This window comes from Ahaetulla prasina, chromosome 1 (assembly GCF_028640845.1).
Source record: "Ahaetulla prasina isolate Xishuangbanna chromosome 1, ASM2864084v1, whole genome shotgun sequence".
Lineage (NCBI taxonomy): Eukaryota > Metazoa > Chordata > Lepidosauria > Squamata > Colubridae > Ahaetulla > Ahaetulla prasina.
In genome coordinates this window covers 355,053,829-355,068,914 of record NC_080539.1, presented here as the reverse complement: position 1 = coordinate 355,068,914, position 15,086 = coordinate 355,053,829, and the positions used below count along the sequence as shown (strand labels likewise).

Here is a 15,086-nt window from a genome sequence, read left to right as displayed (position 1 = left end):
CAGGAGCAGCACAAGGTGTTAATTTATTTTTAGATGTTACATGCTTATTTGCAAAATCCAGTCTTCTGAACAAAGCTGCATAATTTAGGGAGAAAGCCTGTGGTACTTGTTATTAATGGTATCTCTTAGTTTTTTCCTTATGGATTATTCGCACTCCTGCTTATGTGCTAATTTTTGACTTTTACCAAGTCTATTTCCACCTAAAATAGTTAAGAGAAATGTGATTAATTCTAGCCATTAAATCCTTTCAGAGTGGGATTTCTTAAATTGTTTGATCCAGTTACCCTGTTTCTCAAATATAATTATTGCCACAAACTTGACTATTATTTACTCAAGTATTTTGGCAGGGGCAGTCCCCAGGATATGCTCAAATTACCTCCTTGGGAATAATTATCCCATTTTAAGAACTACTGCTCTGCATGATTAAAATGGGTAGAGGATATAATCCTGATTATCTTGAGTATATTTTTTTACAAGATGAAGTGTGTGTATGTATATGTGTGAATATGTAGGCTTCTAGTACCCAAGCACAGCAAGGATACCTTGCAATCAATCAGTCTTGCTGGGACTTTGAATTGTACTTTCTGTTTTCCAAGCTAGTGCAACTATTTGGTGATTTGCACTTCAACAAATTTGGTGGATTTTAGTTTTAAAAAAAAGTTCAACTGAATTTCCTCAATTTGATCTGTGACAATATTCATGATTGCTGAATGGTACTTTATGCAAAATGCAAGTAATTTTCTATTTTCAGTACAGTACAGAACTATCAGTATCATTCTGAAATGCTGTCACTTAAAATGCTTTTCTGGCTAGCAATGTAGAAACCTGAAGGCTGATGTATAAGAATGCATTTAATGTAAACTCTGCTAGAATATGTAGCTCATATTAACTGTAAATGGCTGTGCTATGTATGTTTAGACATACAATTTTTTCTTATCTTTTTTTCAGGAGGTACCCAAATTGTTGATCGGAAAGAAATCTGGCGCACCAAAAGAGTCTTCTTTCTCACTCCTCAAATAATGGCAAATGATCTTTCTCGTGGCACATGTCCAGCAGCAGAAATTAAATGCCTGGTTATTGATGAAGCCCATAAAGCTCTTGGAAATCATGCGTATTGTCAGGTAGTGTGGATTGTACAAGCTTATACTCTGTCTTTGAATAGATTATTATTTAAAAAGCAGTCGAGTTAGGAGCACATATTAGTCTGCAGCTAATCTGGAGTTGGTGTGACCAGAGCCAAAAATAGATGCAGGCATTCATTCTTTTTTCTCTCACAAGCAGCAAGTTGGAGAGAAACAGTTAACTCTTTCTATAAGTTTGAACTATTTTCTAAACAAGGATTTCGAAATTAGATCAAGAAACTGCTGCTCTAGAAATTGTTAAAATGTTTTCCAGCTGTTGATGAGCACATTAAGGCTATTTTTAACTGATTTAGAATTGTATATTTATATAGACTCTTCAGTACATGTATTGAAAAAGACTGCATCAAGAAACAGGATTTTAGGATGAGAGTTGAAAAATTCTACTTTTCATCCTACAGAAAAAGATTTTTTTGCCACTAGGTGGCTCTTAAATGTCATCCTATAGGTAGAAAATCTTGTATAGGTTATAAGTAGTAAATCTTAAAATCGATTCTGTTTTACCTGTAGCCAGTGAGCCCAAGTATGCATTTCTCTTCAATTTTATTTTTTATTTCCAGATTCTTTTTGATGTGGTATTAATCTTTTTCTACTTTTTTCTGCATTTCAACATAACAGAAGAGGCATCATATAAATAATACAATTTGAGTAAGAATGTTAGCAAAGAAAATGAAGTATTTTTTTTTAGAAAAAGTGTTTGGTGCTAGGGCAATATTAGGAAAAAGAGAAATTAACAGCTATTTTGATAGAAGACATGCTATCTATCTCATCTTTTAAACTCCGATTCCTGGCAATACCAATAACAGTGGAAGTTAGAATAGGAAGAACCAAAAAAAGAGGAATGTTTAAGTTAGAGTTTATAACTCAAACATTCCACCTTTTTGGGTTCTTACAACTGCAGAAAATTGCCCCACTGAAAGCTGACCATTTTGCAGTTTAGTTTCAGCAGTGCAGTTTCACGGTGCTGGGGACTCTTGTCTGTTTAAACTCCTAACCAGAAAATAAATATTGTCTCTGGGTTTTAATCACATAGCGTAAGTTTACAAATACAGGTTTGTTGTTGTTAGTTGTGAAGTCGTGTCCGACCCATCGTGATCCCATGGACAATGTTCCTCCAGGCCTTCCTGTCCTCTACCATCCTCTGGAGTCCATTTAAGCTCACGCCTACTGCTTCAGTGACTCCATCCAGCCACCTCGTTCTCTGTCGTCCCCTTCTTCTTTTTTCTTCAATCTTTCCCAGCATTAGGCTCTTCTCCAGTGAGTCCTTCCTTCTCATTAGGTGGCCAAAGTATTTGAGTTTCAAATATAGGCTTACACCTCAGCAAGATACACATTTATTTTACGGAAACTGATCTTTATTTTCTGTTAGATGCTACTAATTTGGGAGTCAGAATTTGCTTTGTTCATATTCTGCATTTTATCAGAATTATTTTGGATGTAATAGAATAAACTTAGTGGTGATGAAAGTTATTCTCCCTTCAGGTTGTGAAAGAATTATGCAAATACACCAAAGAGTTTCGAATCTTGGCTCTAAGTGCAACTCCTGGCAGTGATGCAAAGGTGAGTCAATTCTTTTTGTTGAGGGAGCTAGTTTTTCTTAATAATTATACATTATCTTTTATTTATTTATTTATTTTATTTATAATTTAATTTCTATACCGTCCTTCTCCCAAAGGACTCAGGGCGGTTTACAGCCATGTTAAAACTACAAATACAAATAACAATTTTAAAAGCGAATTAAAACCAAATATTTAATGGCCAGATCAACTAAAACGGTCAAAGACCGACATAAAACCCGTTTAAAATTACAATTAAAATTGTACTTAGGCTAGTCCCGCACGATGAAATAGTAGAGTCTTCAGTTCACGTTTCAAGGTCCGGAGGTCGGGGAGTTGGCATAACCCCGGAGGCAGCTCATTCAATAGGGCCGGTGCTGCCACAGAGAAGGCCCTCCCCCTGAGGGCCGCCAACCGACATTGTTTGGTTGACAGCACCCTGAAGAGGCCCAACTCTGTGGGAGCGCACAGGTCGTTGGGAGGCTATCGGTGGCAGAAGGTGGTCTTATAAATAACCCGGTCCTAAGCCATGGAGCGCTTTAAAGGTGGTGACTAACACCTTGAATTGCACCCGGAAGGCTACCGGCAGCCAGTGCAGGCCGCGCAGGATAGGTGTTATATGGGAGCAACACAGTGCTCCCTCTATCACCCGCGCAGCCGCATTCTGGACTAGCTGGAGCCTCCTGGTGCTCTTCAAGGGGAGCCCCATGTAGAGAGCATTGCAATAGTCCAGGCAGGAAGTAACGAGGACATGAGTGACCCTGTGTAAGGAGTCCCGGTCAAGGAAGGGGCGCAACTGGCGAATCAGGCGAACCTGATAAAATGCTCCCCTGGCGACGGCCGTCAAATGTTCCTCTAAGGACAGCCGATCGTCCAGGAGAACACCCAAGTTGCGCACCCTTCCCCTGGGGGTCAATACTTCACCCCCAACAGTCAGCGATGGTGTAAGCTGACTGTACCGGGACACCGGAACCCACAGCCACTCTGTCTTGTAGGGGTTGAGCTGGAGCCTGTTCTTCCCCATCCAGACCCGCACGGCTTCAAGACACCGGCCCATCACCTCGACGGCTTCGTTGGGGTGGTTCGGGGTGGAAATGTACAGCTGAGTATCGTCAGCGTACAGATGGTATTCCACCCCGAAACCACGGATAACCTCACCCAGCGGCTTCATATAGATGTTGAACAGGAGAGGCGAAAGAACCAACCTCTGTGGCACTCCACAAGTGAGGCACCTTGTGGTCGATCTCTGCCCCCTGCCAACACCGTCTGCAAACGGTCAGAGAGATAGGAGGAGAACCACCAATAAACGGTGCCCCCCAATCCCTCCAACCGCCGCAGCAGGATACCATGGTCGATGGTATCAAAAGCCGCCGAGAGATCTAAAAGGACCAGGACAGAGGAACATCCCCTGTCCCGAGCCCTCCAGAGGTCATCCACCAACGCGACCAAAGCCGTCTCCATGCTATATCCAGGTCTGAAACCGGACTGGAACGGGTCCAGATAGACAGTTTCCTCCAGGTATTGGGGAAGCTGATATGCCACCACACTCTCAACAACCTTCGCCAAAAAGCGAAGGTTGGAGACTGGACGATAGTTCGCCAATACAGCTGGGTCCAGGGAAGGCTTCTTGAGGAGGGGCCTCACCACCGCCTCTTTCAAGGCGGTGGGGAAAATGCCCCTCAGCAAGGAAGCGTTGGTAACTCCCAGGAGCCAGCCTTGTGTAACCTCCCGTGTGGCAAGTACCAACCAGGAGGGACACGGGTCCAATAAACATGTGGTGGGATTCAGCTCTGTTGAAAAATCAATCTCTGTTGATTTTTAAAACTACTGCTATACTTGAATGCACATCTCAGTTCTCCAAAGTTGTTTTCCTTTGTATACAGTTTCTTGATCAGCTGACAGTTTAAACTGACAGGAGGGAAGGGCCTAAAACTATTGCTTAATAGGTGCTATTAGTAAAATATTGGAAGCTACTGGGATCTTCTATAGGTACATTGTGAAGTTTATGTGTTTATGTTTGGGGTATTTTTTTTTACCAATTTTAAGGGAAAGGCTTTTAAAATTAACTTAAAAGATTATGCCACTCACAAGATTATCCCAACATTTTTTAAAAATGTAAAAATCATACATGCACAGCCAACCTGACATTGGCAATTCCGTGGCGGATAATTAGGTGTTTGCATCTTAATATGTGTGCTACAAACCCCACAGTTAGGACAACTTGAATTTTTCCCTCATTTACTCTTGCTTGTCTATAATATTTACAGACTGAAGATTAGTAAAGGATCTGAAAGACTTTAACTCTGAAATTCTGTGTCCAAATATGTCTGATTTTTATTATGCTAACATGAGCCTAACCGAGATGCAGCACATAATTTTATTTGTCACTTTTTTTAACAGGCTGTGCAGCAAGTTATTACCAACCTGTTAATTTCCCACATAGAACTTTGCTCTGAAGATTCTCCTGATATTCAGCCTTATTCTCATGAGCGACGAATTGAAAAATGTGTTGTTCCACTTGGGAAAGAATTGACTGAAATTCAGAATGCTTACATACGGGTGAGTTTTAATCTGTTTTAGAATTATGAAAATGAAGGTAGAATTAATATGCAAGAATTAAGTAAAATTTTATTCAACACTTCGTTGTACCCAAAATGGGTACAACAGCCAATAAAGACCACCAGACACGAGGAATGGCATGTTTTATTAGAGTACTCCAGCAAAAGGGTCTCAGCAGCTAGAGGAGCCAAGACCCAGAACCATGCACAAATACAAAATTTATACAGCTATGATTAAGGAAGTTAACACCCTAAGAATAAATCATTGGTTCCTTGGCACATGTTTCTTTTGATTGGTTTTTTCTACTTTGCCCTCTTTTTTCATAAATTGCATGTTAATGTTAATAAGCTTTCTTATCAAAAGAGCTGTGTCTTTTACTATTATAATAAGGTAGAATATCCTTCTAGCATCCTTCTAGCATATCCTTCTGACTTGTAGCTTTATTGTTGCTAGGCAGTAATGTCCCACCATTTGTTACACTCATCGCAGTTGCAACTTTCTGTCTCAGCAATTCTTTTAACAAACTTTCATAATTCCAGTCTGAGTCCTTCAACTTGAAATATGAGTCAATAATTACATTTATTTTTCATTTTGCTATGGGAGATCTGCTCATTGAGCCTGTTAAATAAAACACTGAATTTACTGATGTGTTTCTGAACTTATTTTTCAGTAGTTTAAAACTTCGAACAGTGACATGTGTAATTAAACCAGACTGACAATAGAATGCTTAACAGTTGGTGAATTATCCTGATTGGGTTTGCATTTTGCTGCAGTTTCTCATTAAAGTCACTCTAGCATGTCTGATCAAAGGTTGTGGTTTATTCTTGGAAGAATTCAGAGACTGGCTTTGGACAGTTTTGTAATTAACTAGATGCTGAACTTAGAAAGGATATTTGGAGATCTTGTAGTTTTATTTTCTAGTTGGCCCTGTGCAGATTGCATTACAATGAGCTGTAATTATGATTGCTTTATAAATGTTTGTAATAAACAAATCTTTGTTAAAATTAAAATCTCAGAGAGATATTTAAGAGAATCTTCAGCATTAGCCTCAAAAAATAATAATAGATTTTAGAAAGTAATGATGCGTTATATTTGAGGCCCGATGTACTGTCTTCTGTAGTTATAATCTTGGTTTTGGTTAATGCATTTAATTACTGTTTGATTATTACAAGGCTAATTGCTTTCTTTTTATACCACTATTTGTCCTAAAGGAGCCCAGAATGGTATACAAAATAGTAAAAACATCCTTCCATGAAAAAAGTTTGAGGAGTGGAAAGAAAAAGTGAATTCCTATAAAATGAAACAATTGTACAAGGAGTAGAATAGTTATAAAGAATTAAATCAAAAATGTTGTCCTAGGATAGTTGTTAACATGCAATGTCTGGAAAAACAAGCTGGTCCAACAAAGATTAAAACAAGATAGGGAACAAGTTATATTCTCAGGAGAGAATCTTATAAGTAGGAATCTGCCTTACTCCAGGTAATACAGTGAGTCATGGCCACCTTTGGGGTCACAACAACTTTTCTACTGATCTTATCATATGGCTTACATAAAGTTGGAGGCATCTTTTCAAATAATTGGGATCTTTTATTTATGACTTTGTAGGTTTATGTCAAAATAATGGTGTAGTTTTTTATGGTGGGCATGTGATAGAAGAGATAAGAATGCATTCTTAAATGAACAGTGCAAAGAAATAGAAGAAAACAATAGAATAGGGAGGACCAGAGCTCTCTTCAAAAAAATTGGAGATATGAAGGGAACGTTTCATGCAAAGATGGGCATGATAAAGGACCAAAATGGCAGGGACCTAACAGAGGCAGAAGAGATTAAGAAGAGGTGGCAAAATTACACAGAAGAACTATACAAGAATGAGCTTAACATCCCTGATAACCATGATGGGGTGGTCACTAACCTTGAGCCAGACATCCTAGAATGTGAAGTCAAATGGGCCTTAGGAAATCTGAGCAACAACAAAGCTAGTGGAGGAGACAGTATTCCAGCTGAGCTATTCAAAATCTTAAAAGACGACGCAGTAAAAGTGCTACACCCAATTTGCCAGCAAATTTGGAAAACTCAACAATGGCCACAGGATTGGAAAAGGTCAGTTTACATTCCAATTCCAAAGAAAGGCAATGCCAAAGAATGTTCAAACTATCGCACCATTGCACTCATTTCACATGCTAGTAAGGTTATGCTTAAAATCCTACAAGCTAGGCTCCAACAATATGTGGATCGAGAACTACCAGAAGTACAGGCAGGATTTCGTAGAGGCAGAGGAACTAGAGATCAAATTGCCAACAAACGCTGGATCATGGAGAAAGCTAGGGAGTTCCAGAAAAACATCTACTTCTGCTTCATTGACTATGCTAAAGCCTTTGATTGTGTGGATCACAACAAATTGTGGCAAGTTCTTAAAGAGATGGGAGTACCAGACCATCTTATTTGTCTCTTGAGAAACCTGTATGCGGGTCAAGAAGCCACAGTGAGAACTGGACACAGAACCACTGATTGGTTCAAAATTGGGAAAGGAGTCCGCCAAGGCTGTATACTATCACCCTGCCTATTTAACTTATATGCAGAACACATCATGAGAAAGGCGGGGCTAGATAAATCAAAAATTGGAATTAAGATTGCCGGGAGAAATATCAACAACCTCAGATATGCAGATGATACCACTCTAATGGCAGAAAGCGAAGAGGAACTAAAGAGCCTCTTAATGCGGGTGAAGGAGGAGAGTGCAAAAGTTGGCTTGAAACTCAACATTAAGAAAACTAAAATCATGGCATCAGGCCCTCTCAATTTCTGGCAGATAGATGGGGAAGAAATGGAGGCAGTGACAGATTTTATTTTCCTGGGCTCCAAGATCACCGCAGATGGGGACTGCAGCCAAGAAATTAAAAGACGCTTGCTCCTGGGGAGGAAAGCTATGGCAAACCTAGGCAGCATACTAAAAAGCAGAGACCTCACCCTGCTAACAAAAGTGCGTATAGTCAAGGCTATGGTTTTCCCAGTTGCAATGTATGGCTGTGAAGGTTGGACTATAAGAAAGGCTGGACTATAAGAAAGAATCGAGGCCTTTGAACTATGGTTCTGGAGAAGACTCCTGCGAGTCCCTTGGACTACAAGGCAAACAAACAAGTCAGTTTTAGAGGAGATCAACCCTGACTGCTCTTTAGAAGGCCAGATCCTGAAGATGAAACTGAAATACTTTGGCCACCTAATGAGAAGGAAGAACTCACTGGAGAAGAGCCTAATGCTGGGAAAGATTGAGGGCAAAAGAAGAAGGGGATGACAGAGAACGAGGTGGCTGGATGAAGTCACTGAAGCAATAGGCATGAGTTTAAATGGACTCCAGAGGATGGTAGAGGACAGGAAGGCCTGGAGGAACGTTGTCCATGGGGTCGCGATGGGTCGGACACGACTTCGCAACTAACAACAACAACAAATGTGATAGGAAGTATTGAGCTTCAAGGTTTAGTGACTACTGTCAGTAAGTTTTGAAGCTCAACACTGTGTGTGCTAGATAAATAATTTCTGCAGTGAGTCTTGACTATTGGTTTTTTTTGGGGGGGGGGAATCCTATGTTTTATTCCATCATTATCAGGTTGGACATAACTTGTCAGTAGGGGCAGGAAAATGACAAAAGTCAGCTATGTGCGGCAACACCTATGGAGCACAATGTGGCTGGGCTAGGGTGTGCTGAGCTGAGCTGAGGAGTGGCTGAGTCTTCCAAGACTGGCTATAGCCTTATGCTTCAGCAGCTTCAGATCCACAGTGCCCCAAGAATCCCCTGAGCTGCAGCAAATTCTTTCCCTAATATCCCTGTGTTTCACTACACTGTCATTCTTTTGTGACCAAGGCCCAAGTAGTGATTACTAAACACAATTCAGTCCTCACCAACTTATTTTATTAAAACAGCCGGAAATTAATTCATTTTCAGCTTCATCCAAAAAAAATTCTTAATAACCAGTCCCTTGGCCTTATCACCAACCTTTGCTGTCTTTGGCAATCTGCCAAAGGCTTTTCTTGGCAAAACCCCCACAAAGTTCAAGAGACTCTGACAAGAAGCATGGAAATCAACATTGTTTTTCTACAAAGAACCCAACAGCTCATTTCTGCTCTTTTAAGCCTTAGGGGAGTGGCCAATCATCTTCTGGCCTTACTCCTGAGTTGTCCTTTTTTCTTCAACTGCTCTTCCTTCTGGCAGCTCTTCGCATGCATGCACTAGGAATAGGCTCCTCCTGTGCCTCTCTGCTGTCCGCCTCTGGAGGCTCTGGAGTCAGCGTATCGCTCCCAGATGGCCCTGGCCCCATCTCCACCTCCAATGCAGAGCTGGGCCTTCCCCAGAGTCCAGGACTGGCCCATGATCCTCCCCAGCCTTCTCACTGTCTGACTCCGTTGCTAGGTCCGCGGGCTGCTAGCGGACCACAACACCCTCATCTCTCATGCAGACTATGCCAGGCCTCCCATCTCTGTGGCACTCCTCCCTCTGCTTAACGTCCCACACATCTGGAGTTATGACAGGAATCAGGAGTGCCAGGATTGGGATCATTAAGCAATGTGGTCATGTGATATCTCACTTTACAAGTACATTGCTTAGCAATGGGAATTTCTGTCTCAACTGTGGTCATAAATTGAGGATTATCTGTATAACATTTGTATCTCTCTGCTCTGACAGCAGCCTTAAAGGAAAGGTATTCTGATACCTTATAATTTTCTTTTCAATTCTATATGTGGTCCTTCTTTCATTTCCTTGAGTGGGAGCACACGTAGCAGAACTATTAGCTAAGTCCTTAACTAATACTTCTCCCAAAAAAGAGATTGAATCCAATTATTGTTTAGAAGTCCTAAGGCATCTAAATTCATGAATTTATCCTATTTGTTAGAATGGATTGGGTAGACTTTTTTATGTGCAGTGTGTAGATTTTAAGGAAGCAATAGCTACATCAAATGAAACCTTGTTTTGTTTTGTTTTTAGAATAGAATAGAATAGAATTTTATTGGCCAAGTGTGATTGGACACACAAGGAATTTGTCTTGGTGCATATGCTCTCAGTGTACATAAAAGAAAAGATACGTTCATCAAGGTACAACATTTACAACACAATTGATGGTCAATATATCAATATAAATCATAAGGATTGCCAGCAACAAGTTATAGTCATACAGTCATAAGTGGAAAGAGATTGGTGATGGGAACTATGAGAAGATTAATAGTAGTGCAGATTCAGTAAATAGTCTGACAGTGTTGATGGAATTATTTGTTTAGCAGAGTGATGGCCTTCGGGGAAAAACTGTTCTTGTGTCTAGTTGTTCTGGTGTGCAGTGCTCTATAGCGTCGTTTTGAGGGTAGGAGTTGAAACAGTTTATGTCCAGGATGCGAGGGATCTGCAAATATTTTCACAGCCCTCTTCTTGATTCGTGCAGTATACAGGTCCTCAATGGAAGGCAGGTTGGTAGCAATTATTTTTTCTGCAGTTCTAATTATCCTCTGAAGTCTGTGTTTTTCTTGTTGGGTTGCAGAACCGAACCAGACAGTTATAGAGGTGCAAATGACAGACTCAATAATTCCTCTGTAGAACTGAATCAGCAGCTCCTTGGGCAGTTTGAGCTTACTGAGTTGGCGCAGAAAGAACATTCTTTGTTGTCCTTTTTTAATGATGTTTTTGATGTTAGCTGTCCATTTGAGATCTTGCGATATGATAGAACCTAGAAATTTGAAGGTTTCTACTGTTGATACTGTGTTGTCAAGTATTGTGAGAGGTGGAAGTATGGAAGGGTTTCTCCTAAAGTCTACCACCATTTCTACGGTTTTGAGTGTGTTCAGTTCCAGATTGTTTTGGTTGCACCACAAGACTAGTCGTTCGACCTCTCGTCTATATGTGGATTCGTCATTGTCTCGAATGAGACCAATCACTGTTGTGTCATCTGCGAACTTCAGTAGCTTAACAGATGGATCATTGGAGATGCAGTCATTGGTATACAGAGAGAAGAGAAGTGGGGAGAGCACACAGCCTTGGGGGGCCCCTGTGCTAATTGTACAGGTATTTGATGTGATCTTGCTTAGCTTCACCTGCTGCTTCCTGTTTGTTAGGAAGCTTGTGATCCACTTACAAGTCTGTTCCGGTACCTGTAGCTGGTTTAGCTTAGTTAGAAGAATGTCTGGAATGATGGTATTGAATGCTGAACTAAAGTCTACAAAAAGGACCCTTGCATAGGTCTTTGGAGACTCAAGATGTTGTAGGATGTAGTGCAGAGCCATATTAACAGCATCATCTGTTGATCTATTTGCTCGGTATGCAAATTGCAAGGGTCTAACAGCGGATCGGTGATGGTTTCCAGGAAGGAAAGCACTAGCCTTTCAAAGGTTTTCATGACTACAGATGTTAAAGCAACTGGTCTGTAGTCATTCAGTTCCTTGATGGTGGGCTTCTTGGCACTGGGATGATGGTAGAGCGTTTGAAGCAAGAAGGAACATAACACATCTCTAGTGATTTATTGAAAATATGGGTGAAGATGGGGCCAATTGGTCAGCACAGACTTTTAAGCAAGAAGGAGTTATCTTGTCTGGGCCTGGAGCTTTTCCTGGCTTTTGTCTGTGAAATAGGTCCTGCACTTCCTTTTCTGTGATCACTAGGGTTGTGAACCCAATGAAATGGGGTCAGTTGTAGGAGGCTTGGCTGTTGTTGGTGTGTCTGAGATGGGGTTGTGGAGATAGGTGGCTGTAGTTTCCTTTCAAACCTGCAGTAAAACTCATTCAGGTCATCTGCCAGTTGTTGATTACCTTCAGCCTGGGAAGGAGGTTTGCCATAGCCGGTGATATTTTTAAGAGTTTTCCACATGTTTGCTGGTTCATTTGCTGAAAACTGATTCTTTAGCTTTTCAGAGTAGCTTCTTTTTGCTGCTCTGATCTCCCTTGTTAGTGCATTTCTGGCCTGATTGTACAGCATTTTATCACCTTTTCTGTAGGCTTCCTCTTTGGAATGTCGTAGCTGCTTAAGTTTAGGTGTAAACCAAGGTTTGTTGTTACTGTATATTCGCAAGTTCCTTGTAGGTACACATAGGTCTTCACAGAAGCTGACATATGATGTTACAGTATCTGTGAGTTCATCCAGGTCTGCAGAGGTATCTTTAAAAATATTCCAATCAGTGCAGTCAAAACATGCCTGTAGCTTTAATTTTGATTCCTCTGTCCAGGTCCTTTACTGATTTAATTATTGATTTAATGATTTTAATTTAATATTTAATTATTTAATTATTATATAATTATAATTATATATTTAATTATTTAATTATTTTAATTTATATTTAAAGCAGAAAGACTCATGGATTTCAGGATGCATAACATTTACTTGCAGGTTGAATGCAGTTGAATGCAGCCTTCAACCTACCCACTCTCCCCCAATTGTGCCATCGGAATTCAGTGACAAAATACCTGAATTTTGTAAGTGCAATTTCAGGCAATCAATGGTGATAAATTGAGAATGCTAATAGTTTGTCTTCCAGGGCTTAACACTGCTTCAAAAGTATCACTCTCTCGTTCTCACGCACTGCCCCACCAAAAAATACTGGTCATTCGTTATGAGAAAGCCGCTGAATGACCTTCTGGGATCATGCAGAAATGCAGGAAGCTGGCTTGTTTCTCTGATTTCTCAACAATTAAAATATAAGAGATTAAATTACTTCTTCTTTCAAAGCCTTGAGTTCCCCTTGGTTCAACCTGCTGTGAGATAGCTCATACTGAGAATTTTCTCTGTTCCACGTAGAACCACCTGTGACATAGAAAAAAATTCATTTTGTGTCTTTTGTTTTATGTCCAGGTTTTGGAAATTTTTACTAGTCGGCTAACTAGACTCCAGGTGTTACCACGACATGAAATATCTGCTCTTACAAAATATCAGATAATTCTAGCACGAGATCAATTTAGGAAAAATCCTGCTTCCCGTTTTGAGGTACATATTCTTTAGAAGTATATCATTTGTTTTCTTTCTATATAATCAGATTTGTAATTGGTCACATTCAAATGCACATCTGGGATGTGATGGACTGGTCCCTCTGTTTCCCATGGGGGAGGTGTGTTAGGCCTTTTCTCACAGTTGTTACTGCAGCCTCCTTTACTGTTTGCAGAGTCTTTTCAGGAAAACCCACACACCTGGCACTTTTCCACAGTGGCACTCAAGAGTAGATAAAGTGGTGATAATTTTTTTTCCTGCTTTGCTCCCTTTTCGTAACTAATCAAGGAGGGGAAAATGTGCTTAGATTAAAATCCTTTCAGAATTAAAATAACTATTTCGGTAAGAATCCCAAGTTATTTATCATGAATGCTAAAATCAAAGTATTAAAATGGAGTTGAGAAGGAGAAAATGATGTCTAAAACAATATCCAGGTTTTATTCCTTTAGCCAAGAGCACCGATGTGCATGCACAGAGTTAGCACAAAAGAACAGCAAATCATTTCCCATAAAATTAAAACCAAAGTTCTAATTCCACTTCCACCTCCAATGTCCTTTAATACTGGGGTCCCCAACCCTGGGCTGTGGCCCGTTTGGAACTGGCCATGGAAGTGGCGGGAAAGTGCGCGCACCCGCGAAGCTGCATTTGTGAAAGTCCCCCCACTGCCACCTCTGCCAGTCCGCTGAGCCAGACAGGTTGGGCAACACTGCTTTAATATACTTTTTATGGATCTCCATTGGGTTACAGCAATCCTTATCTTGCAATCTTTATCTTTTCTTATGTCTAAGAAAAAGAGGTGCCCATATTGCCTTTAAGAAAAAGGCAGTGTAGCGCCATCTTTTACTCTTTTAAAAGCCTGCCTGATGGAATGTTTATACATTTTTGTGGACTTTAGATAAAGGCTTTATCCGTTTATCTGAATACATTCAGATTCTTGCGGTATTTGTCTCATAGATGGATTTTTTTCTCACTACAGTTTTCTATCCTATTTACATAGTGTTTTTAAGCCCCCTGGTCAGAACGAACATTTGCAGACGTATAAATGCAACAGTTTATATAAATGCAGCCGCCTCCGAACGACAGAAAAATACGTTCCCTGATGTGCAGTGACAGAGAAACCTAATCCTGGCTTTAGCTTTCAAAGCATCTGATTTTTTTTCCCCCAGTAAGCTTGAAATGGAATAAAAAGTGCTTAGATAGTTACTCAGGTGGAAGTCTATTTCACTTCATTATTTACTTAAACTGTAGGTAGAATCACAGTAAAATTGCTCTTACAAATGAATCTGTATAACTATAATTTTGTTGCTGAAATCAGAAATGTCTTTTTCCCCAGCGAATGCAGCAAGGTGCAATAGAGGGAGATTTTGCTCTTTGTATTAGTTTATATCATGGTTACGAGCTGCTACTGCAAATGGGAATGAGATCATTGTATACCTTCTTACGTGGAATTATGGATGGATCAAAAGGTAAGGAATCTGTTTTTACTCCCATTTCAACTTAATCATGGGCATTTAGATGTGTTGTACATGTCTTAAAATATTTTAAAGAAATAATTAAAATCTCTGGTTATACTACTGGTTATACTACTGCAATAAATTGAGCTGATTGGAAACAAAATGTATTTAGAAGATATGGAAATAAACCATTGTTTTCATATTTCCTAAGTCATAAATTAACTTGAAATATATTTATTAATTGTAATGCTTCTAAAGATATCAGAAAGTCCTCCCGTTTATATGTGTATCATTATTAAAAATGGCAGAATTAAGTTGGTTTAGTTTGGAAAATAGTGTAAACATCACAAAAATCAAAATGTTTTTAAAAGAAAAAATTGGCATGTGGTAATGTAGAAGATCCAGATATTGACAGTGATTTCAGAT

General features: G+C 39.9%; 1 protein-coding gene across 2 annotated transcripts in view; it reads left to right on the top strand.

Annotated features, from left to right (window-relative positions):
* FANCM (FA complementation group M) overlaps nt 1-15,086 on the top strand; it is a 51,941-nt gene that overhangs the window by 1,320 nt on the left and 35,535 nt on the right. For both annotated transcript variants that reach the window (XR_009152723.1, XM_058163151.1), the window contains exons 2-6: nt 949-1,121; nt 2,622-2,699; nt 5,096-5,254; nt 13,075-13,206; nt 14,540-14,672. Coding sequence is in view for 1 of the 2 variants with exons in the window: in XM_058163151.1 (XP_058019134.1) it covers nt 949-1,121; nt 2,622-2,699; nt 5,096-5,254; nt 13,075-13,206; nt 14,540-14,672 (675 nt within the window). In the remaining variant the exon portion in view is untranslated. The remainder of the gene's footprint in view (nt 1-948; nt 1,122-2,621; nt 2,700-5,095; nt 5,255-13,074; nt 13,207-14,539; nt 14,673-15,086) is intronic.